Genomic DNA, 25,484 nt, shown 5'->3' on the forward strand with positions numbered 1-25,484 from the left:
TTCATTCCGCCACCCCCGGACGCCTCCCAGATGGGGTGGGGGGGCATTATCTAGGCAGGACAGTCCAAAGCACGTGGCAAGAGCACGAGATATACCTGCCTATCAACATCCTACAGATGAGAGCTGTACTACTTGCATTGCAGGCACTTCAGAGCTTACGACCTCTCGGGACTATTGCAATCCACTCGGACAATATGTCAGTGGTGTGGTACCTGAACAAGCAGGGAGGGACCAGGTCATACCCCCTGTGCAGAGAGGCCATGCGAGTGTGGCAGTGGGCAGTATCTTCCCAACGGTTTCTGGTGGCAACGCACATTCTGGGGAACTCCAGTGTGATCGCAGACAGGCTAAGGAGAGCTATTCTGATGCCTTACGAGTGGTTCCTGAACCATCTAGTTGCAGAACGGATATTCAGCAGATGGGTCAGCCTTGCTGCAACCTTTGTGCCAGCCCCCTCAATGCCAAATGCAGCAGCTACTTCATGTTGACCCCCCCCCCCAGGGAGAGTCACCCAGGGATGCTCTAGTCCACGATTGGCCATTTGGTCTGCTATATGCTTTCCCTCCATTTCCCTTGCTGCCAAATTGATTCAGAAAGCGCAATCCTAGGGAAGTAGAATGATTCTGATTGCTCCACACTGGCCTCGTCAAGTTTGGTTCCCCTTTCTCCATCCCCATATCGTGGACACGCCTTGGACTCTGGACCCACAACCAGACTTACTGACACAAATGTCAGGGCAGCTCCATCCCTCTCTGCGGACCCTCCGATTGACAGCCTGGCTACTCCACTTCCGTCGTTAGTTAGGCTTCATCACTTTTCACCAGAGGTAGTTTTTATCTTCCTCTCATAAGCTCTCTACTAGGAAGATTTATTCCAGAAAATGGAAGAGATTTTCTCTTTGGGCTCATACCCAAGGGATTGCCCCCTACATAGCTCCAATTGCTTCTGTCTTGGAGTTCTTGTCTATGCTTTTTCATCAGGGCTCAGTGTCCGCCACCATTAAAGTCCATTTGGCAGTGATTTCTAACTTTCATGTTGCTAATGAGCCCAGTCTGATGGCTCACAGACTCTGTAAGGCTTTCCTGAAGGGCACTCTGTTACTCCGTCCTCCTGTTTCGGAACCTATCATGCCTTGGGATTTAAATTTTGTTCTGCAGACTCTTACTTCACCACCCTTTGAGCCTGCAGCTACTTGTGACTTAAAATTCTTGACCTGGAAGACTGCCTTTTTAGTAGCCATCACATCAGCCAGACGCATCTCAGAGATTCAAGCTCTCTCGTTAACCCCCATACTTGATCTTTCATAAGGACAGGGTTTCTCTTAGACCAAACCCTTCCTTTCTTCCTAAAGTGGCGTCCATATCTAATCTTAATCAATCTATTGAGTTGCCAGTGTTCTTTCCCCAGTTTTCAAACAAGGCAGAATTTAAATTTCATCAATTGGATGTTCACAGACAGTTACATTTTTATCTGCACATGACCAAAGATCTCGGAAAATCTGATCAGCTGTTTGTTTCCTTTTCGGAAAACAGAATTGGGTCTTCTGTCTCCAAAATCACCCTATCCAGGTGGATATCCAATTGCATCTCTTTCATTTATTCTTCAGGGGGTAAAGACCTAATGTTTCCGGTCAAGGCTCACTCTACTCGGGCTGTATCTACATCTACAGCCTATCAGGCCAGATTGTCTATGGATGATATTTGTGCTGCAGCTACCTGGGCATCTCCTCACACCTTTGTTACTCATTACAAGTTGGACGTGGTATCTAGGGGCAGGTCTTCCTTTGGTTCCACAGTACTCAGGAGTATCTTACACTGAGCCTCCCAGGATGTAGGTGCTGGGGACGCTGTCCCACGGGTAAGAATGTAGGCGAGATTGGACTACATAACATCAAGAAGTTATGTACTCACCATAACGTTCGATGTATGTAGTTCATCTCGCCTCACATTCTTACTTACCCCCCCACCTTCCCCCTTCCTAGAGGATCTGGAGGTTAGGTCTGGGTTTCAGAGCTCCCTTCACTCTTAGTTTATTCTTTTTCCTTGGGTGTTGTTATGCATGAGGTATGAGTGTTGGTATTCTCAGCAAACTAGATCTGGGGATATGGAGCAATGCAGCATGGGATACCATCTTAGCCCAGCCAATAGAAAGACCTTGAGCTAGAAAAGTTTGGCCAAGTCGGAGCCGATATTTGGCTCCGAACCCATGGGTAAGAATGTGAGGCGAGATAGATTACATACATCGAACATTATGGTGAGTACATAACTTCTTGTTTGTTTACAACGAGTAAAAGTTTAGAAAAGAGGAAATTGAATTTCATAATAAACACTTCATCTGAGTCAATAAATTGTTTTCTCTAGTTGCTGTTCCGCTGACTTTTTACATTTCAATTCAAAAGCAGTATTTCTTTAAATTTAGGTGCAGTATTATTCTCATACAGATTAGGTTGTGTCACAGCAGCCAACAAAATAAATGAACAGTTGTTACAGAGACTTCACAGCAGTAGAGTGGCTGACTTTGAAATCCCACAGGCAGGGATAAACCAAAGTATATTCTCCTTCTAAACAGGCAGGGATAAATCCAACTCCCTTCACTCACAGGGTACCCTAAGGATTGCCTTCTTTTTTACTTATGACATGCATAACTCTTTCGGGAGTCTACCCAAGACCTTCTTCATGGTCAAAGGCAAAATCTCTCTGTGTATCTCTCCACCATTAACTCTAACTTCCTTGATTGCGTCTTGGTTAATATCTTTATGGAGATGAGCTACCACTATGCTATGTGACCCTCCTGAGCCTAGCACATTTTAAAGGAGCTAGCCACCACTATGCCACAACACACACACACACACACACACACACACATATGTGTGTGTGTGTGCGCGCGCGTGCATGTATGTATAGAGAGTGAGAGATGTGTATAGCTATTTGTGTGTCTCTCTCTCTCTATATGTGTGTGTATATATATATATATATATATATATGTACACATACATACACGCGTGTGTGTGTATATATCTGTTCATATCTGTATGTGTATATATGATTGCAGTCTGTAACAGGGATCACTCATTTTTTTTCTTGTTTTTCAGCTTACAGGCTGCTTTCCTTGTGAGAAAATCACAGTACAGCAGTGTTTGGAAATTTGCCCTTTCCCCACTGTTGTACAATCGCAAAGCTGGCATATATAATGTAACAGTACAAATACCACCTCAGGTCTTCACTGAAAACAGGCTACTAGCTTAGTGGGACTGACACGGTCAACAAAGGATAAATAAACTAAATAATTATCACGGGGTTCAGGGGGAGCTTGTCTCCCCTGTAAAAAAAATTTTTTTTTTTTTGGTTATTGATATTTTTACATTAATTCTAAAAAGATCACTCTGTTTTTTGTTTGATTTAATTTCTTCAAGTGTTTTGGGTTTCTAATACCATGATGGGAATGAACCCCATTCCTAAGTCAAGGTATGATTAACGTTCATGAAATTAGTATTGTTTCAGTCTTTGATATTAGCCAGATGTGCTCTTCCTAGCATCCATAATGTGCCCAGTACTGACGACTCCTGCAATTCACATGAAGTTACATGTATTGGTAGTATATCCACATAAGACTTTATTTTTTTTTTTTATGAGACCCATTGCTCCTGCAACTGTTGAAACTGTCTGGCTACCCTTCTTCCACATTGCGCTTGTTTCTGTGTACAAATCCTGGTATTTTATGACTTTATGTCTCTGTATGTAAGACATTGCAGTCATTGGGTGTAGCAGTTTCAGTGATCAGTGCTGCTTTTGTCTTCTTTTCATGGACAACTTACTGTGTGTGCCTTTCTCACATCTATTTTTTGAACTGTTGGTAATGGGTAATCCAATGTGATATAAACTTCATCATTCTTTATAATGCATTGTGGCTAATATTTCCAGTGCTTCTCAGCTACTTCAGTATTATAATGTTTGCACAATCCCCAGTGCTAGTCTTGACACATTGTCTTTTAGTATACAGACCCTCTGCCATTAGTGTGTCACACCCAGCAACAAGATTTGGGACTGCTTCCATCTCCTACACATGTTCAGTGGACTTTGTAAATCAACGTGTACGCAGTCCACTATACTGGGCTGCTAATATTAACCTTTAATCTTTTGGTTTTAAATTCACCTCTCTTTAAATAATCTTGTGCCAAATCCTGATTGACTTGGGGTTGTTCCACGAGTTTTCTTTACTTGCAGCTGTTTTTATGCCTTTTCCACATTTCTTTCATTCCCATCTGATCTTTCTCCTTATATTTTCTTTTGATTTTTTTTGGCCCATTTAGTTGCTGCTTGATTTTTGTCTACTTCTGGTCTGGTTTTCATTCCTGCTTCGCACTGATATGCTTATGCTAAAATAAGCAGGAAAGTCATCTGAGATTGGTTCTCTTCATCATTCAAAACTTTCACTATGTTTAGAGTTGGTGAGGTCAGCAGATATGAATTGGGTCCTATGATTGCAGATCTCTGTATTTAATCAATTTCAAGGAGGCCCATACCTCCTTCAGAATGAGGAAAGTATAGTCTTGGCATACACTGATTTTTATATATCATTTGCTAAACGTGAAACATTTTTCTTGTTTTCCTGTCCAACCGATTCAATACCTTTAGGGGCTAGTCAGTCACCCCATAACTGTAAGTTACTACAGGAACAGCAAATTGGTTTACAACTTGGACTTTGTTCCTAGATGTCAGGGCTGTTTTCAGTATTAATTTTAATCTTCTTATATATTTCTTACTGAGTTTTGTCCGTATTTGTTCACATTTTATTGTCGATCCTTCATCAATTCCCAAATCTTTATACACTCCCTCCTGATCAAGTTCCTTTATATCACATTCCTGTCCCAGACTGATATTTTTTTTGTGCTGCAGCTTTCCTGCTTTAAATGTTGCTTTTGCACATTTATCAAGAAAAATGACGTTTTATCATCTGAAAAGATTTTGACCACTTATAGTTTTGCTGTCAGCTCCTCATCTGATGAACTATACAGTTTTAAAACACACACAAAAAAAAGATGAGTCTTTACATAGGTTCATAGGTAGGTACTAGGCTATCGGCCCAAGGGCCTAAGTAAGCCTAGCCAACAAGGTTCCCTGGCTTACACCACCCAGGATGTTAATTTCCTGTGCCCCTGTCGAGTAGAGCCACAGAAGTGATCCCCAGGGTGTATTTCATATTTCCCATCCACTCATCAAGATTTTTCTTGGAGTGCTAATGAGGAACTTTGCTTGACATAGATTGGTAGCTTGTTCCAGAGTATAGGAAGTCTCGGACAGGAATCTATCCCTCCAGCATGTCCTGTTTATTGTGGTGACAAAGTTTAGGTCCCTAGAGCGTGTAGCTCGGAGGGATTGGGATTTCTTAAGGTGTAGCATGTCCAACAGCTCTGGGTTTAACATAGCTTTATATGTTACGCAGAGATCTCCTTAGAGTAGGTAATATGCTACAGAGTAAAGCTGGAGTTTTTTGAGACGGTCAGTGTAGGGCTTCTGTTTGAGGCCAGTAATCCTCTTTGTGAGGTACTTCTGTGGCCTTTCCAGCTGCTGCAGATGTCTTGTGAGGTACATTCCAAAAGGGGCATTGTACTCTATAATGGATCTAATGGGTGCTGAGTAGAGGGGAACAGTGACCTCTTTTTTTCCTGGATGAGAACCCTTTTGTGATGAGGTGTGCCACATAGAAGGATTTCCTGACTATTGTAGGGATGTGATTATCAAAGGAGAGACTACTGTCTACCTAGGTCCCAAGGTCTCTTAGCACACATTCAGCATTAAGTAGACTGCCGTTTATGTGGTAGTTCACGGGTACAGAGTTTTTACTAAAGGGGATGACAATGCACTTTTTGGCATTGAGCTTGAGGCCATGCCTCTGACACCAGGCATCTGTCTCAGTGAGGCTCTACTGTAGGATGTCCACATTATTTGGGGACTCTACTATGGCTCCTAGTTTGCAGTCATCGGCGAACTTCGTTAGCCTGTACTTCAGAGAAGTGGATACCAAACAGGAGAGGTCCCGCGACTGAACCCTGTGGTACTCCACTTGTCACTGGTTTGAAGTCAGATTTGGAGTCTGCAACTTTTACAGTGTGGGTTCTGTCAGTGAGCCAGTTGGCAACCCATCTTGTGATGTAGGGATTTATACCTAGTTTAATGAGCTTAGCTATAATTCCAGAATGGGGGATGGTGTTGAAAGCCTTGGCAAGGTCAAGATAGCCTGTGTGAACAACCTTACCCTCGTCTACGGCTTTGGTGTCTGCCTCAAAGAAGTCAATCAGGTTCAGAAGGCATGATCTGCCTTTCACAAACCCGAGCTGGGTGGGGTCCAGAGTTTGGAGGTTACCAATGTCTTTGTTTATGAGTTCCATGATGATACGTTCCATGGCCTTGCAGACCAGGCTCATCAGACTAATAGGGCGATAGTTCCCAGGATCAATGGTGGCTCCCCCTTTGTGACGTGGGATAACTGTTGCTGTCCGCCATTCATTGGGCACAAAGCCTGACGTGAGACTATGATTGAATATGGTGCTTAGTTGGGGAGCCAGTTCATTCTGACGTTCGTGTAAAACGCAGCCTGGGATGTTGTCCAGTCCCATGGATGCTGTGTTTTTGGTTTAAGAGAGTGCAGCTTTTACCTGCATAGATGTGATTACAGGGACTCTGCATTCTTCCTGTATAGATATGGGCCCTTTAGGGGGTGAGAGGGAGGTAAAGTTAGCACTGAATCTATCTGCCAGGATATTGGCAATATCAGTTGGTTTTGTAATTTTCATGCCATTGTGCTGTAACTCAGAGCAGATCTGGGTGTTGCCATTGAGATTCTTGACATAGCTATAGAATGCTTTGTGGTTGCCTTATAATCAGTGGCAATTTTGTTTTCGTAGCTACCTTTGGAGGATCTTATAAGGGATCTCAGCTTCTTACTGAGGCTGACCAGGCAGCTCCTCCACTCATGGGATTTTACTCTCTTTTGCAACAGTTTCTTCTTCTGTTGTAGAGTTTGTTTATGGCAGGGAACCACCCGATTGGCTTCCCTTTTTTGGAGGATAGCATCTTGGTTCTGTTTGGAATAGCACGATCCATGCACTTGTGTAAGTGCTGATAGAGTGCATTTGTGTAGGATTCAGCAGTCATAACTGTATTGCCCATCTGCATGGGTGTCATGAAGTTCGCCACTTCTGTCTTAAGAAGCATGAAGTTGGCTTTGGAGACATTTTGTTACCATGGTTTTCTTAATGGTGGGTGGGGGCAGGATGTGGATATCTAGGGTGATTAGCTTATGGTCGGATCTGACGAACGAGGAATTGATTTCAGGTGTGGAACACCGGTCACTCATGTTGGTAATGACTAGGTCTAGGATATTGTTGCCCCTGGTGGAGGTGTGGATAAGTTGATCCAGGGCATTGGAATGTATGAATTCCAGAAAGCTGTGAGCGAAGGAGTTGGTACATAAGTAGTTTTCCCAGTTATAGGTGGGGTAGTTGAAATCGCCCATTATTAGGGTGTTTGGTTGAACCCTAATATTTTCCAGTATATCAAGAAAAGAGGAGTGGGAATCCTGGGGCATGGTGGGGGATCTGTAGCAAGCTACAATTTGGATTGCAGTTTTGCCCAGAGTTAGTTGCACTTGGATAACCTCGGATGCATTATGCTGCGCAACTAGCTTGGAGGTGTGGATATCCTTAATGAATATGGACACCCCTCCGCCTTTGGTGTTCTGATCCAGGTTAAATGTCCGAAAAGTGTGGTATGAGTTATAACCTGGTAATGCAGGGGTGCTCTCTAGAGCCTTGAACCAGGTCTCGGTCACTGCACAGATATCGATGTTCTCCATTTTAAGGAGTGCCTCAAGTGAGTGCATTTTGATATTTAGACTTCTAGCATTAAGTAGCATTACCCTCAGTTTTTGCTTGCCTGTTCCTATGGTGGGGGGGGGGGGCAAGAGCCTTAGCCAATATCCAGAATCCCAGGGGCGACAGGTGCAGGCCATCTCTGGCAAAGCATCGTGGTCTGTCGACCATTTCGTCCCAGGTAGAAAGATACTGGATCCCCTTAGAATGACACCAAAAGCTGAGCCTATTGTTGAAGTCAGTCATTTTGTCCTTGTACAGTGGTATCATTCTGGGCGATGGCAGGATGCTACTCAGGGCTAGGGTCATACCTGCCTGGGCTACAAGATCGGAGAGCTCTTTCATGTCTCTTTTCATGTAGTCCAGGGAAGTACATCTCAGGTCGTTCACACCAACATGGACAATGACAGAGTCATATTTGTACTTGTGGAGTGACCTGAGTGCGTGGGTTATGTGGCGGATCCTGGCACCCGACAGGCAGCTGACAGTAACCTTCTCCTTGTTTAGCCTGGTGAGTGGGACATTAGTGTGCCTGACTATAGAGTCACCTATGACTAGTGTGTTGGGTACGTTGGTTTGCCTTATGGGCTGTAGTTTATTGGCACACTGAGTCTGTGGGCTGTGTGTCATTTGGGTTGTGTTGGGGAGTGGAGGTTGCTTACGTTTCTGCTTTGGAGGTCTATGTTGCTTCAGCAGATTATTACTGAGAGCCTCTGTGAATGTTTTTGTGTTTCTATGTGTGCATTTTGGTGGTGTAGGTTTAGTGGGACTATGTGATGAGAATGATGTGGTGCTTCTTGACTGTCAAGTGCAGTCTTGGTTGGAGAGAGCTTTACCTCCAGTTTGGCTAGATAAGTGCATCGTTCACAGGTTGTGGTGTTGGGTGGTAGGAGGAGAGGGTTGTCTGTGTACATGAGGCAATTGCTACATTGCCTCAAGATGCCCAGATTCATCAGATAGACAGGAGAGAACACAGGGAGCTGACCCTTGGACATGCCTGAATAAAAAACTACTTTCCTCTAGGCAAGTGCGGAAAGTGAGTATAGGAGCTTTTTTCTGTAAGCAAGTGAGAAAAGTAAGTACAAAAACTGTTTTCCTCTAGGTAAAGAGGAAGGTTGAGTGTTGTAGTAATTTGTAGCTTATTTAGTGCTAACAGCAAGTTCTGAACAAGTGCTGAGCGAATAAGCAAATTCAAGTGCTGAAACTAAGAATCTGTACTTGGATCTTGTGGTAGATATGCTACCTAGTGCTTACTACTCATACTGATAAGCTAAAATGCTTCCCTCCAGCACAGGGGCTCAGAAGCTTACAAACAGTCCTGGTTACAGCAAATCTGTATCTGGACTAAACTAGTTACAGGAAAGACAAGAAACAAGCTTAGGAATTTTTTTTTGGGGGGGGGGGAGTAGAAAGGGAAAAAGGAGAAACAGAAGATGATTCAAAATTAAGGACCTTAAGTGGCTTGCCCTCCACAAATGTTCTCTCTGTATTAGTTAGAATGAGCTAGTGACACTAGACTGGACTAGAGCTGAGATAGAGATGAACAATTGGGATTGGTAGGAGTGTCTGAAGTCAAAATATGATCTCACTGTACTCAGTTGAGTGAGCAAATGAGATGGACCCAGGAGCAATGTACAAACACAAATTTACAGGAGGGGCGAGCAATTCCAAGGCCACCAAGATTAATACCAGAGCAAGAACAGGGAGTGTGGGCAGGAAAATAACCGCAGAGACAGAGACCACAGTATTCTATGAAAAATAAAATAAAATGCAATACAATCTTTAACACTGCAAGTTTGTACTTAACTCAGCTAGTAATGCAGTTGATTGTAGGTATGTAGCAGAAGCCAAAAAACTCAGAAATTGAGCAGTAATAAATTCAAAGAATGTGACTAACTCTTATAGATACACAGGAACCCTCTAGGCCAATAGTTTAACACTGAATATCAGTGAAGTGAAACACAATATCCCCCACTATGTGCAGAGACAGAGAGAGAGACCACAATATTCTATGAAACAATTAAATAGAAAAATAGACCACTACAGAGAGACACAGACCAATGAAAATTAAATGCACAGAAAAATAAAATAAAATGCAGTACAATCTTGAACACTGCAAGTTTGTACTTTACTCAGTTAGTAATGCAGTTGATTGTAGGTATGTAGCGGAAGCCAAACAACCGAGAAATTGTTGATGTCTGGGAATCTTTGTTAAGTAGACAGCTTAATGGGTTAAGGGCAAGACAAAAGAGTAGCAGTAACAGAGTTACCCTGGAATATCGCCCTTTAAGTTTTTGTTCCTGGGATAATAAGTTGGCCTTTAACATGCTTAGCTGAAAGTGATTTGCCACTGTTTCATGGTCACTGTAATGCACTTGATCAATGTATGGTGTATCTTATACATCTGTATATACTCTTTTCTCCATTAATGCGGAATGCTGCAGATTCTTTTTTATAATCTATCAATGCCATACTTGGATTTTTCCCCTTTTTACAATTCTCCATTATGACTTTTAACAAATGATCCTTTGTTCCATATGACTTTCTTTAGTTACCCTTTTATTGTGTTGCTATGATTAACTTTTCTTCTAAATGACTAAACTCTGTTTGCATCAATTCCAGGATATAGTTTCTATATTGTCATAAGACAAGTTATTCATCTATGGTTTTTAGGATAACTTGTAGGTTCACTCTTAAGGATGAGTATCCTCATTTTTCCTGTTATTAATCAGGTTGGTGTCTTTTTGGGGTGTGCATGTAAATACTTCTTACTCAGGGCTAAATCTTCATGTAAATTTGTTGTAATGCTTTTAGCCAGAAGTTAGTGAAAGATCCTAAACTATTTGGACTTTGTTGCATACTTAGGAGCCATACAGTTTTTTTCTTTATAAATTACCTTTCCATTCTCTCTTCCCAATCTCTTCTAACCTCCACTGATTGATTCTTATAAAAGTTATGCAGTATTACAAAGCTAATTATCCCGTTTTAATGGCAGTTTTTGTTCTAGACTCAACTGAAAATTATCAGGGCTGATCTTTCAGTTAGCACTCTTTTAGCCCTTTTTCTTTGTCCCCAATACCTTGGTTCCTTTGCTGATTTTCGCTAGTAAATAGATCCCTCTTGCATATTTTACCCCTCCTTGCAAACACACCTATTGGTAAAAATGTAATTTCACCACTCCAGTCAATGCTGGCTTAAATCTTTGAATACTTTCTGAAACTTTATGAATATAATATTTGGTATGCTGTTATATTTTCCTTATGGACTTGCATCCAAAATCCTACTATCCGTTTTATTTCTTGAATCCCTCCCCATTTCATTATTCTTTTCCTGTTTGATTTATAATCTTCGGCTTGAGATATGTATACAAGCCTTAACTGTGTAGCTGTAAAATTACCCCTTAATATCATTTGACCATATACGACCTTGTTTTGTGGGTATAATTAACTTATCCCACTTAACTCTTCCCCTTCCAAATAAAGTACTGCAACTCTGTTAATTATCATACACAACTCTGTTTACTGTCATAATCAGGAATGGCACATAGGCAAATGCAGGTTGGTCGAATGCTTGTGTTGAACATCTCATGATGTTGAACTGAAAGTGGTCGAATTTATATGGGTACAGGATGTTTGGACGCAGCCGATTCACCCCCGACCGGTTAGACCCCAGTAAAAAATGTAACGTAAGTGAAGCCGAAGCACATCAAAGCAAAAGTAGAAATGAAAGACTGTCTAAACATTCTTAAAATTGGTTTAGAAAGTATTTATTTTCTATTTATGTTCTTCGACTACACTTGCTTTAAACTAAGTGCAAATTGGAACTGTAATTATATATAGAAAAACAGTAAGTGCCAAAAAAAATTTTGCTGACTAATCCGGAAGTTCACGGCATTAACTATTCCAGAGTTTCCATATAACGATAACGTCATTATTGCATAAAAATAAAGAAAATTTGCGATAAAACAACAAGTAAGGATTAAAAATAAATTATATTTAAAAATGAAAACATAATGGGCAGTCATTTTGACAGATGTCTGCTATGATGTTCTGTTTGTTTCCCTGCTGAAGTTAATGGGCTGTGGGTGTAAGCTGTAGAGGCACTGAGCATTGTGAAATGGATGTTTGGCCCTAGAATTGCACTTCTAAGCTTTGAACTACTTGCTGATACTTTTTACAGATAATTTCTTGAGTCCTTAGAAACAGTGTTTTACTTAGGAATGTTTGTGCACTGTAGATGGATTAGACTGTATTGTGTGTATGTTTGTCTTTGCACTCTGCAATCAAGTCAAGTCCTCTGCAGCACTACACACTATCAGTGTTGCTGGAAATTGAGTGTTTGCATTTACTCATACAACCATATCCATTTTCCTGAGGTACTGATGTGCTTTGATGGTAGATGGTGGGAAATGGTGAAAATTGCATGTTGCTGCTTGCTTTGTTGGTAGTATAAATGTTCAAGATGAAGAAGGCATATTAACCTGAATAAAAATTGATTTCATTTAATTTTAAATAAACTATTTATAGTAGATAATAGATTAGTTAACATATCAGCATAATATAAAATAAAAAAAAATACATTTAATTGAAGGAAAACATATGTCATAAAATATGTTATAAGGTAACAGTAGTCATAATATGTTAAAACATAACAGTAGTTATTATATGTTAGATTTAAATGTTATATTTATACTAACCAATGTAATAATTAAAATAAAAATATTAAAAAATATATTTACAATGAAAAATTGTTATTGAATAATTGATTAATTAATAATGATAAAGTACTTAAAATAATATATTTGAGGTCAAATAGTTTGGGGTCGAACTGCCCACTAAAAAAATCACATATACAGTACATATAAATTTATACATGAAATTGTATAGAAGTGCATTGGGGTCGAACCGTCCGGGGGCGAACAGTCCGGGGTCAAATAGTCCTGCTTCCATTTATATTAGTGTGTGTATGTGAGTATACATTCACTAATATAAAACTGACTTTCTGAATGGAGATTGTGGTACAGGGCGGATCGGGAAATTTATACTTTTCCTTACTGTAGTGCGATCTTGGAGTTGGTATATATAATATGCAGGGGGTGTGGGGGTGCAAAGGGGATTGCCCCCCTGAAAAAACTAAAAGGAAACGCGGACATTCAAAACCAGAAGTTAGGGAGTTCGAATGTCGATCACCATATTTATCATGTTCGACATTTGTTATACACAAGCTTCCTAAAGTTGACATAAGTAGTCGATCTTTTAAACAAAAATTATTGTGACATTCCTGATTATGTTAGTAAACCTCCACAACTCCTCTGATTGGTAAGACTAGGGGGACTAAAAACAATTAACTTCTTGAATCTTGCTATCCTTAGCCATAATGAAGAACTTTTATTTGTATTTTCTCTTGTTTAGTTTCTTCTCACATGTCCTTAATTGAAGTAACATAATCCATTTTAATCCGTACACCTAAATAGTTAATGTCATCATGGTCCCATAAGTTTTGATATTATTGAGCCAGCTCCTGCATGGGTGCATAGTTTACAATTGCATTCCATGTTTTACTAAAGACATGGTATCAGCCTTTCCATCTAGGATTAAAAAGGATTGTAGCCTAGACCCTGATTCAATTCCATTTTTTTTTAAATCTCAGCAAGTTATATTCTTGCCATTATACAATTCACTGCTTTCACAGTCTCATATACCAGCTACCTGGAAAGTAGACAACATAGTATCTACTTGTAAAGGGGATGCATTTGACAAAATTAACCTCTCTAGTTAGTAAAAGTATTAAAAGATGTTTATTGGCTGTCCTAGAAGCCGATGGCAAAACTGGTTCTCTTACTGATTTGTTTTAGCACATATTCATTAAAAAGAAATCCACATTTACACACTTGGTGGACTTCTGTGAATCTGTCCATAAGATAGTGGATAGACGGTGGATATTGGTGTAAGTATGGGTATTGTATATCTTCATCTGGCAAAGGTGTCTGACAGTACCATTCAGCAAGTGATTATTGACTTCATTAGTGGTTACCAAAGTGGAGGAAGGTCAAAAGTTACTACTCTAACTGGGGCAAAGTTAGATTGGAGTCATGTATAGGTGTTTTCTGGGCCTTCTACTGTTTTACTGTTCTCATTAATCCCTTTGTCTAAACAAACACATTGGATGGCAGAATATGCAAATGATATTAAGATAGGTGCTGCTATTTCAAATAGTGAATACATTAATTTAAATAACTCTGTACTTTGCATAACTGGTTGAGGGGTAGCGGGTTAAAAGTAAATCTTGTATTTGGAGTTATGTTGTTTGGTAAACCACGTCTTACATCTAATATCTGTATTGGTAATTCTGAATTAACTATATCTTTGAGCATAATCTTGAAATCAGAATTTCTAACAACTTTAGGTTTAAAGCAAATGCACAAATGGTTTAGAGCAAAGCTTTGAGAATTGTATTATAAATCTTTAAGTATATTTATATACAGTCACGTTCCATTCTGGTTAAATTATTTGTATCTTGCATCACACTAATATTAAAGTGTAACTTGCTGTTTTGTGTTTATAACAAATATGATTTTCTTTCTCTTGAAAGTGTTCAAAGACAATTCAATAAAAAGATTGATGCGTATTAAAATTTGTCATACAGTAGAAGATCTGAGATGCATGAACTGTTTTCACTCAGTTATAGATGGCGAAGAGGCAGATTGTGTCTTGATTTTAGAGCCCTTCATAATGAAGACTTTAGAGTTTTAAAGAACTTAGGATTCCTCCAGTCAGTAATTAATTCAAGTAGAGGCCAGATGCCTTTTAAAATAGGTGGGTGCAGATCTTAAGAACTATGGTCATTGTAAAACCTTTGACAAAGGTATGAAATAAGTTAGCCATGAGTATTGGACACAGCACTCTAATGGATGAATTCACAATATTATTGGATGTATGGATTGGATGACTTCTGCTCATTAAGTTTGAGGTCTGCATCTTAGAGCCAGGTTTGGCTTATACACAGCTGCCCTGGACTATTTACTTTAAACTTTATCCTTGAATTTGTGAATCCCTTATTTATTTGCCATTGACTCTAAATATAAGAAGAATGGTGGGGTAAGAGAGCAATCCTGCCTGGCTTCTCTGTTCAAATTTAGCTTGTTGGAGAGGAACCCTCCCACCATAATTCTTGATTCCAACCCTTCATATATCTTTATTATCCCTATTCATTTAGACAATACGAATGCAACTGTTATCATACTGATAAAATCTTAGCTGAGTCTATCAAATGTTTTCTCCGCATCAAGACCGACCAATAATAGTGGTGTTTTCTTACATTCTACTTCCCTATCTGGATCATAATTGTTTTCTGTTAATGTTGTCAAGTGTTTGCCACCCCTCCACAAAACCACATTAGTTCATATCCAACAACTTTGGTAACATCTTTGTTATTCTCATAAACACTTTATAGTCATGGTTTTAAGTCGAAATGGATTTTATATATATATATATATATATATATATCTGCATATATATATATATATATATGTATGTATGAAGCCAGATCTGAGTAGTATTTACCCTCCTTGGGTAGTATAGCCACTACAACTTTCTTCCAAGATACTAGTACTCCTTCTCCCCTTTAACATATTTTTCAACAAAAACACAGATCTTTATCACTTTCGTTTCTTGTAACTTTTCCACTGGAATGTCATACTCATGAAGAATTCCTCATTGATTTATTATATGTCACTCTTTTTATCTCTCTTCTTCTTGTCTTGGTTATTGTTGAGCCTTCTCTTCCCCTAACATTGGCATAATTAATTTTTCATTAATGTTTCCTTTTCTTAGTTTCACATTCCTTTGCTTTCAGTACATTTTTTGTAACATTTCTAAACTCATAAATATTATCCAAGTACTCCATTATTTTTCCTTTAGCAATTTGCAGATGATGTTCTTATGTGAGTTATTGCAAGCAAAGAGTAACACCTCTTAATAAGGATATCCACCTGACAAGTCTGCATAGCACACTTGGTCTGGCTGTATCAGCACAGCTTGCCCCCCCCCCCCACCAACTACTACAGCATTGGTAAATAGAACAACTGCTACGCTACAGTTATTGCAAGCCAAGAGTAACACCTCTTAATAAGGATACCCACCAGACAAGTCTGCATTGGTGACTGGATGTTTGCAGTTTCTTGTTATTAGCAGATTTGGTCCTTAATAGTTATGTTTTAAACATTGACTAGTTGTTTACATTTCTTTTTATAGCATATTTGTTACTTTTACTAGTTATTTTTAAATATTACTTTGGCTGGCATGCACACCTGCAAGGACTCCCCACCCCCACCCCAGGCAACTATAGCTTGGTCTCTTGCCACTAAGTGGCACAACTAACAATATACTTCCTGTATGTTGTCTCAACTAAATCTGCCTCCCCATTAGAATTCCTGTAAAGTAAGGCTAGTACCATTTACTTGTTGTATTTTGTCCCCAGATGGATTTGCCTTCCTTTGAATTACTTACACACCAAGGCCATAGGTTCATAGGTAGGTACTAGGCTATCGGCCCGAGGGCCTACGTAAGCTTAGCCAACAAGGTTCCCTGGCTTACGCCACCCAAGAAAGTTATAAATAAAAATAGTAAAATAAAAGTGTGTCTGCAACTATCTGCTTACACTCCTACCTTTCTGCCTCTACCTCTTCCTTGCTTTCACTTACCTTATAGCTCCAAAGCTTCTACTTCTCTTACTGATCGTTTTTCTTTGCACTCTTCTGTGAGGGGGACCAGCCTGCCCCGTTCGCCCTTGCTACGCTTAGGCTCACTCTGCTCCCTTACCCTACCCCCATTCCTACCCAGCCCTGCATCACCTAGATTTATACTAATGCTAGACACTCCCCTAACATCCCCCATTCAAGAATCAGCCTCCATCCACCAGTCACACCTCAGATAACCAATAACACTATTTGTAACACTCCTCCCTCTCCTCACACAACTTAATTGCAACAGTCTTTAATCACGCTACTCCTACCACACTACACCAACACCCCTCTTTCTCTATATCTTCATCACACCGTCCAGGTAACCTACATTTTAAAAAGAATACACACTATGCCCTTTCTCCTGCCCACACTCTATACCCTACTGCTATCTGCATACCGTCTAACATCCTACAGTCACCTACAGATACATGTCCATAGCCCCACACAATATTATACTAATACCGTCCACTCCTCACTGTCTTACCTTGCCATCTCTTCCCAACTCTACAGTCACACACCTATTGCATATGTACACTTCAAACATGTAATTGTTAGTAATACCACTAACCACATCAGCAGACACCTTCACATACTCTCCAAATTGTCACACAAACATGCATGTGTATTATCACAGATTCTCTGTAGTGGTGATGTACACCCCAATCTCGGGCCACATACTGCACAACATACCATCATGGCTACCATTCTACCTCTTCCTCACATTAAAACTACAAATCTTCTCATTCTTAACATGAACCTTAGAAGCCTAGTTAACAAGATCACAGACTTTCATGCATTCATTGCGCAGTACTCACCAGACATTCTTATAGCAACAGAAACTTGGCTAAAACCCCATATAAGAGACCCAGACATACTCCCACAAGGTTATAGCATATACAGGTTAGACAGGATCAGGAAGAAGGGTGGCAGGGTAGCAATCTTCTACAAAGATAACCTAAGAATAGACTACCTACTCATCAGATACCCTTATGATAACAACTTTGAAGTTCTAGTAACATGGCTCAGAATCAACCCAAAGAAAAATAATATCATAGTAGCCACTTACATACCTCACAATAATACTCCCACTGCCATTGAGGAACTCATAGCCTGGACAGCCTCAACATACACCCATGAAACCATTATTACAGGTGACTTCAACTTAGACTGGAACACTTGCACTGGTGATAACCCCTCTACCTTCATAAATCTACATGGTTTCTCCCAAACAATCCAGTTTCCCACTCAAATAGATAAACATAGCAAAAGGGAATGTATCGTAGACTGATCACTTATCAACAATACCACCCACAATTATTTCTCCGGATGCCTTCCAAATAATTTAAGTGACCATAGACCTACCTACTTAACCCATCAGCTCAACTCACCTAAAAACATAGTTTACACAGTCGTACAAAATACCAAAAACTTCTCCAACGAAGCATTCGTAGACATGTTCAGTAAATGCAACTGGACACCACTCCATCTCCAACTTAACCAGGCTGTAACATACTTCAATGACGCATTTGTAGCTATTCTAAATAGCTTAGCACCAACTCATGCATATCATGTTAAAAATAAGAGATTGCCTGGATATCAAAAGAAACCATTAAACTTCAAAAACTAGGGGACAAAACCTGGTATTAATACCAAAAAACAAAATACCAGCAGCTCTGCAATCAAACAAAATAAACAACTCAAACTAGACTTATTTGGAAGGCATCCGGAGAAATAATTGTGGGTGGTATTGTTGATAAGTGATCAGTCTAAGATACATATATATATATATATATATATATATATAGGAAATCTCATTTGGTCATAACTATTATTTAATATGTACACACTACTAACTTTATTTTTTCTGACAGTGACCTTCACAGAAATGTTTGTGGTTTTCTTTTTGAATGCGTATCTTCTAGAAAACTATATTGAATACTACTTTGTATAGACTAACTAGAAGATATTCTGCATCTTACTGTATGTATACTATTGTACTATCTATTATTGTATATTGCCCGTATTTCTGTGGAGCTTTTCTCCCCGGCCCTCCACTGAAAATGGACTTCTGGCCCAGTTGGACTTTCCTGGTAAACAAATGTAAATAAATAAATAATTGCCCTTTTTATACAATATTTTAACCCTTATCAACCCCTCTAAATGATTCCTGTTACTTATTTCCTGTATCTCTTTCTGCTTTATTTCTTCCATGTTTTTTTCTGCTTTATTTCTTCCATATTTTTAAATTATTTTCATCTTATCCCACTACTACCTGTCCCTTCTAAATTGATTTATATTTTCCCTAAAAAAGTATTGAAGTATTGAATCATATTTACTACCCATTTGTTAAATTCTTCTCTTTTTTTAACAAATAAGAAAGTACCAGTTTCTCTATTTACATTATTGCCTTGCATCTACATAACAAATAACTGATAAAGTTATCGGATGGATCTCAGACCTTTCAGTTCATTCATTTCATTCATGTTCTTATGAGATGTAATTTCGATCTGATTTATGTCAGTGATTTCCTGCTACTCAGTTCACATCTTCAGTACCAAATATTCTTATATACTTCTTCAGAAATCTACCTTCTTTTGCTGTATTTCCGTTTAGGTTCTGTCATACATCGTCAGTATTAAAAATCTGGTTCTATTCCTGACCAATAAGTAATATTCACAGCTGAATGTTTATTTCTTTCCAAATTCCCTTGAGCCCCATAATAATAATTTCAGTTAGAATATAAATATATGTCAGCATAATCTGCTCCCCTGGCAATAACCCCTTACTACCACAAATCTACCATTATTGACTTTTTCCATCCTCTGTCACTATTGGATCCTTGTCTTGCAATTACTGTTATTAATCCCAGTTTTGTCTGTCCCTGATACTTTGCTGAATTTCATTCCTAAAGTCTTTTCTTTGTTAAATTTCACATTCTCATTTCTTACCAAATAAGGCTAGTGCTTTTTGCACTCTGCACTTCACAATATAATTCAGTATTCTTTGCATTTTGTCTTTACTTGATTTACATTCTATGTTAATATTGACAAATCAAACATTCTGATAAAAAGGTATTAAACTTGCATATTGTATACACTAGTTTTTAGTATATATTTCCTACTTGCATCTTGCACTTGTACAATAAATCTGGCTTACTGACATTGCATGTAGTGGCTTCTTTTAATCTCTGTTTGAAACTGTGTCATATATTCCCAGACTTAACCACTAGTGAGTTTCAGTGATAATTTCTTTCTTGGGCTTGGATTATGGAATCTGCAGTTTGTACCAGGTTCCTTAGAACCTATAGACAAAAATTCATTCCACATTTAACATCTGTTGTTTAGCTTAATAAAGAGTCAGGATACTGTATCTGTGACAGTGCCCTTTTAACTCTCAAACCTGCAGTTCAATTCAGATGAGTTTTTGGGACTGGGACAATTAAATCTTCTATTTCCATGGCGCAGAAGTCTTCCCTGGAAGCTGTGAATGAAGTTAAAAATGGTGTTTCCAGTTCAGCTTAGTGTAAAATAATTATCACTAATTTGTTTTTAACAGTGTTATTACCTCTGTTAAAATCAGTTTATCTTTGTAGCCGTTTTTTCGCTACATCCCTTAAGTATAGCATGTTTTCATTAGTGTATGTCAAATGACACATTTTTACATTTTGCATACTGATGAGGTGCTCCTCCTCTTTCCACAGATCTGATCTAGCAAAATGTGAAAAACAGCAAATCAAAGAAGTCTGGTTTTACTTAATATAACGACAAAGGCCAAAGATAAATAGAAAATGTATTTCATTTTGTTAAGCAAGACTCATAAATTACACAACTTTTAGCACCTTGGACTTGGCTAAAAAATGCAAAATGTATAAAAAGCTTGTACCAAGCCAGCTACACTAATGAATGGTAATAGGAAGCACAAATGACTAGTAAAGAACAAATGAACAAGTTTTCTTAAAATCATTTCATCATTTTAGATGTTTTCATCACATTTCTTCTTTTGCACGTCAGCTAATATATATACTGTCTTTCATTTTTGTATCTAAACAAGGTGCTCCAACTCCTCCTGCAGACATAGTCTAACACAATGTCTAGAAGTAGGATTACTGTCCTCTTTCCCTATTTTGTCTCATAGTTTTTAACTTCATATTTTAATCACTATTACTTCATCCCACTTCTGATGCTAGTCACCTCTCTGCACTGATTGACAATCCTTGATGGTTGTTCTGTGTCCGTGACTTCTAACTCTTTTCCCAGGTCCATTTAAAACATTTTTGTTGTGTTCCTTCATTTTAGATACAAATAGTTCCACAAACAAAATGGCTTAGTTGGAAATGTTTTTATTTATGGTGTAGATTAGGAGTTAAATACATATTATGCAATGAAGTATCTGCTTTCTGAATGTTGGAGTTGGCATCTCTTCTCAACACTATATCAGTTTGGTGGTTATTCAAGAAGTCTTCCCTAGTGCATGCTTTGTTAAATTTTTTGAGTTTATGGTAATTGTTTTTGTTTTGCTGTATATTTTTTAATGAGGTATTTTGCGTAAAAAAAAAACTAAAGCAGACAAAAATCAATTTTCCCTCACATTTTACTGAGTTTGTAGGTATGATAAAATGAGGGATCATGTCTTCCAGACTTTACTTTCTCTTTACCGTAGAACTCATTGTCTTATTTGTTGATTTTTGAGTACCATAAAACAAAAGTATTATCATGCATTTCCCAATTTTGCTGATGTCTATATTTTTTCTTGACAGATGTTGAACAAAAGATGAGTGTGTTACCAGAAGTTGACATTTTAACATACTGTGTTAAAGAGTGGAAAGGAGGAACACCGAAGGCAGAGTTAATGAAAAAGGTAAGGCTGTGGAGTACTTCAACTTCAGTTTCACAGACAGATGACATCTTTGCTTGTAGTTTAAAGGATTTTGATTTGCCCTTTGGCATGTATGCAGAAGTGTGACCTACTTCCTGAACAGTAGGTTACAGCTGTGAAGATTCATTTAACTGTCATACTGATGTTTGTCTTTCATGTTTGCTTTTTCAGGAATAAATGGTAATTCTGAACCTCATGTCTTCATGATTTGGCTGTATTCTATTTCTAGCTTGTTTGTGTGGAGGCTAAACAGGGGTAGTACTCCAGCTTTGTTGTCTTATCAGGAAGGAATTAAAGCATGAGAGTCTGTCATTTAAAGCCTCAGAATACTTATTTGGTAGTAATAAATAGGTTTTGTTTGCATGTCATTTATTTAACTCGTTACAGAGTCATCATGCTTCAACAGATCATTTCAAACATTACACAGGCCTGCTGTAGGAGCAGAGGCAAACATTAAAGCCTTGTATTCCTTGTAGTTTTAACTTCTGAGTTGGAAGGGGGATGTGACGCCCCTGCACTGGCCCAGTAATCAAGGAGCCTCAATCCTCACCACTAACACCAGTGAGGGATGTGCACATTGGGAGGATGACAAGTGCACACGGTAAAGTACACTTTCCCTTAAGATCAGACAGAGATCGCAGTCAGTCTGGGGCTGGTTCCTCCAGATCCCCAGTAAGACTCCCCACTGGCACAGCTTATAGGGTTCAGATCTCAGCTGAGTGGTTAAGCCAAAACCTCCAGCACCCTCTCTGGTCCAACCAGTGCTTTGTGTCCCTACCCCAAGTAGCTGACACACACACACACACACACACACACACACACACACACACACACACACTTTGAGATTTGATTTATATACAAATATACAGACACTCCTGGGGAAGGCTGGCACAGGTTTACTAGCTATGCCCCCTTCTGCCAAAACTATAAGGTAGTAATCACTGCCACCAACCACCTTTACTTATCAGCTACTATAAGGCCCTTCCCAAAGGGTGACCAATTCTGTTGTGTAATGTTACTATTATCCAAATGGTAATGTCACTAAATACATATGCAAGTACGCTAAGAGCTTAAATATCTCTAAACAAACCAGCCACAGTTAAAAGGTTTAAATATATTTAATAATAAATAATGAAAGGACAAGACAATACTCAGTAACTCAACACACTGACAACAGAGTTCAGAATCACAGGAAATACTTTAAAACAACATTGAAGGACAGTCTCACATAAATACAGAAAATATCTAAACTACTCTTTACTGTATTCCTATCTATATCTAAGAGATACTGTTTCCTAAATGACTTACTTCCACAGCCAGGCAAGTGGTGAGGAGAGGATGAATGCTGTAATTAAATCAAAAGGTGCTTCAACAAAGTATTACTTTAAGGGTGTGCACACTTAAGCAGCCAGCTTATTGTACATTTTTTATATTTTTCTCCTAACAGATTTGTTCGTTTTTCAATTGAATTGTACAGGTTGTAGGTCAAATTAAAGGTGGGAAAAGTTTTGAAATGGTTTATAGTGATCTCATTTTTTTATATCACAAAACCCTGGCATTTTAACAGGGGTGTGATATACATACATACATACACACACACACACAAAGTGGTAGGTAGGATTTTGTCCGTTCCTCAGTATTTTTGGGATCTCAGAGTTGGTATCTTTAATTAGCATAGAGTGTACTGGGCACCTACTGCAGGAGTGGTCCCCCCTTCCACCTATGGTTGTCACCGATCCCGTTGTCAGCAGGACACTCAAGGGTTGAGCCCTCTCATCCTGCTTCCCGCATTCACCAACAGTGGGACTTTAAAAGTCTCGTTTTCCCCTTTTCGCGCTCACGAATTGCCATTGCTGTGGAAAAGCCGAAAATACTACCATTTTTTCCATGGCAATGTGGCTACATCACCAACCCGGACCTGCAGTTAGAGGGATTCCCTGCTAGGTCTGGGTGGTGTAATTCAAACAGTAATTGGCTGCAGGGATTGGAGGGGGCGGGGATTTACCTAGAAGAGCCCAATAAAGGTCGCAGCTGTAGAGCAGTTTTGTTTTAGTGCTCTACAGCTGCGAAGGAAAAAAAGATCTGAAATTTCTGAAGCCAGCCATCCAGCAAAGAAGCCAGCCAGCAAGGGAGCCTGTCAGCCAGCCCAGCCACTTGAGCAGACAGAGCCTGTCATCCAACTAGCCATCCAGCAGAAAGGAAGCAAGCTAGCCCAGCAAAAACTGTGATAGTGGTAAGTACATAACATAGTATTTTGTGGCTTTAGTTATTTAAAATGGGGATATTGTGCTTTACTTAAGTTTTTAATGTTTAGAGGTAGATGGGAATGTAGTATGCAGTATTTAAATCTTTGCAGTGGTTATTTTGAGATTTTTGAGTAGTAGTTTAAAATGGGAATATATTGTGGTTTAATTTTTTAATGTTTAGAGGTAGATGGAGGTGCAGTATGCAGTATTTAAACCTATGCAGTGGTTATTTTGAGATTTTTGAGTAGTAGTTTTTAAAGGTATAAAACCTGTATGTATATGTAATTGTTATTGTTCTTGAGGGTATGATTTGGAAGCATTACTTTTAAAAGGCTGAACTGTGTGTATAGAAGTTGTTTATTTCTGGTGGGGGGCAGTGAAATATAAATTTAGTGTGATGTATTTCTATTGTCGTAGCTTTTTCTGGGTATTTTCTGTTTGCAGATAGAAAATGTTCGAGCATAGTTTGCACTTTTTTGTGTGGAAATGTGTGCAATTTAATGCTGTTTTCAGGAAGTTAGGATATACTGTTTGGGTAATTTTTCCTGTTAGTTCTTGCAAGTCAATGTGTATGTGGTACAAGTCTACCTTTTGAGGGGAAGTGTTAACAGTTAATGTAGTGCATTTATTATTCTAGTGGGTACATGTTGCCAACTTGCCGAACTGTTTCAAGATTGTTTTCATTTATACTTGTAAATGTGTGCATTTAATTTTTTAGGTTAAAATGTCCTGCTTTGCTTGTAATGTGAATATGGGTGTGCTTCTTTTACTTGGGCCTGTTTATTGCATCGCTGTAATAGGTAAATTACTCTTAATTGCTATGTTTTGAGGTAAAAGGAGCCCATGTAGTCTGCTGTACATTGTAGTTTATTTTACTTCTCTTGCAAGAAGTATTCTTAAAATGTTTACGGACTTTTTTTCCTGTTTATTTTTTTTTGTGGATGCATGCTCAGAAGTTAATGCAGTGTATTTGAGATTGTGCTAAACCATGTCGTTGTTACAGGTTAGTTTGCTTTTATAAGTAGCCAAGGTTGTATTTTGTGTTTTAGTGATGTCTTCAATAAACTTACAATGTGCTGTTTTCATTATAATCTGATTATGACCAGTGCTGCTGTTGGGCATGGTCACTAATAGGTCATTGCACTGTGTAAATTAGTGCCATACATTTCTTTTAACTGCTGTGGTCAAAGCTAAATCAGGTCTATGGTATCCACTGTGCATTCTCATTCATTTTAATGTTTTTTTGGTTCAGTGAATGTGGTTAACTTTTTTTTCTTGAGGGGTGGTGTGAGGTGGGCATGTTCGGTGGTAAAAAAAAAAAAAAGCTGTGTTAATGTTAGTTTTCAATGGTCAAAATGCCCCCTACATTACCTCATTTACTATTTGACCTTTTTCAAACTGTTTGTAATAACTCTTTTCTGCTCCATTCTTCGGTTCTTTCACATGCCACTGTTTTTCAAGCCAGTTTTTTCAAGCAATTTTTTTTGAGTGTCACTGTTTTTGAAGCCATTTTTTTCTCATGCCAATGTTTTTCAAGCCAGTTCTTTCAAGTGCCAATGTTTTTCAAGCCAGTTCTTTTGCATGCCACTGTTTTTCGAACCAGTTATTTTGTGTGCCAATGTTTTTTGAGCCAGTTCATTTATTGTGCAGCAGTATGTTACTGCACCCTACTAACACAGTTTTGGTAAATATGTTGCATATCAGTTAAGTACAGATTCAAGCATGAAGAGAGCAGGAGCTTCATCACAGT

General features: G+C 38.8%; 1 protein-coding gene across 6 annotated transcripts in view; it reads left to right on the top strand.

Moving 5' to 3' along the window:
• LOC122796606 (ubiquitin thioesterase otulin-like) overlaps positions 1-25,484 on the top strand; it is a 1,420,501-nt gene that overhangs the window by 1,017,905 nt on the left and 377,112 nt on the right. For all 6 annotated transcript variants that reach the window (XM_044065214.1, XM_044065210.1, XM_044065212.1 and 3 more), the window contains one exon: positions 21,370-21,470. In XM_044065214.1, coding sequence (XP_043921149.1) covers positions 21,370-21,470 — 101 coding nt within the window. The remainder of the gene's footprint in view (positions 1-21,369; positions 21,471-25,484) is intronic.

The sequence above is a fragment of the Protopterus annectens genome, chromosome 3.part0 (genome assembly GCF_019279795.1).
Source record: "Protopterus annectens isolate FY-2018-M chromosome 3.part0, PAN1.0, whole genome shotgun sequence".
Classification (NCBI taxonomy): Eukaryota; Metazoa; Chordata; order Ceratodontiformes; family Protopteridae; genus Protopterus; species Protopterus annectens.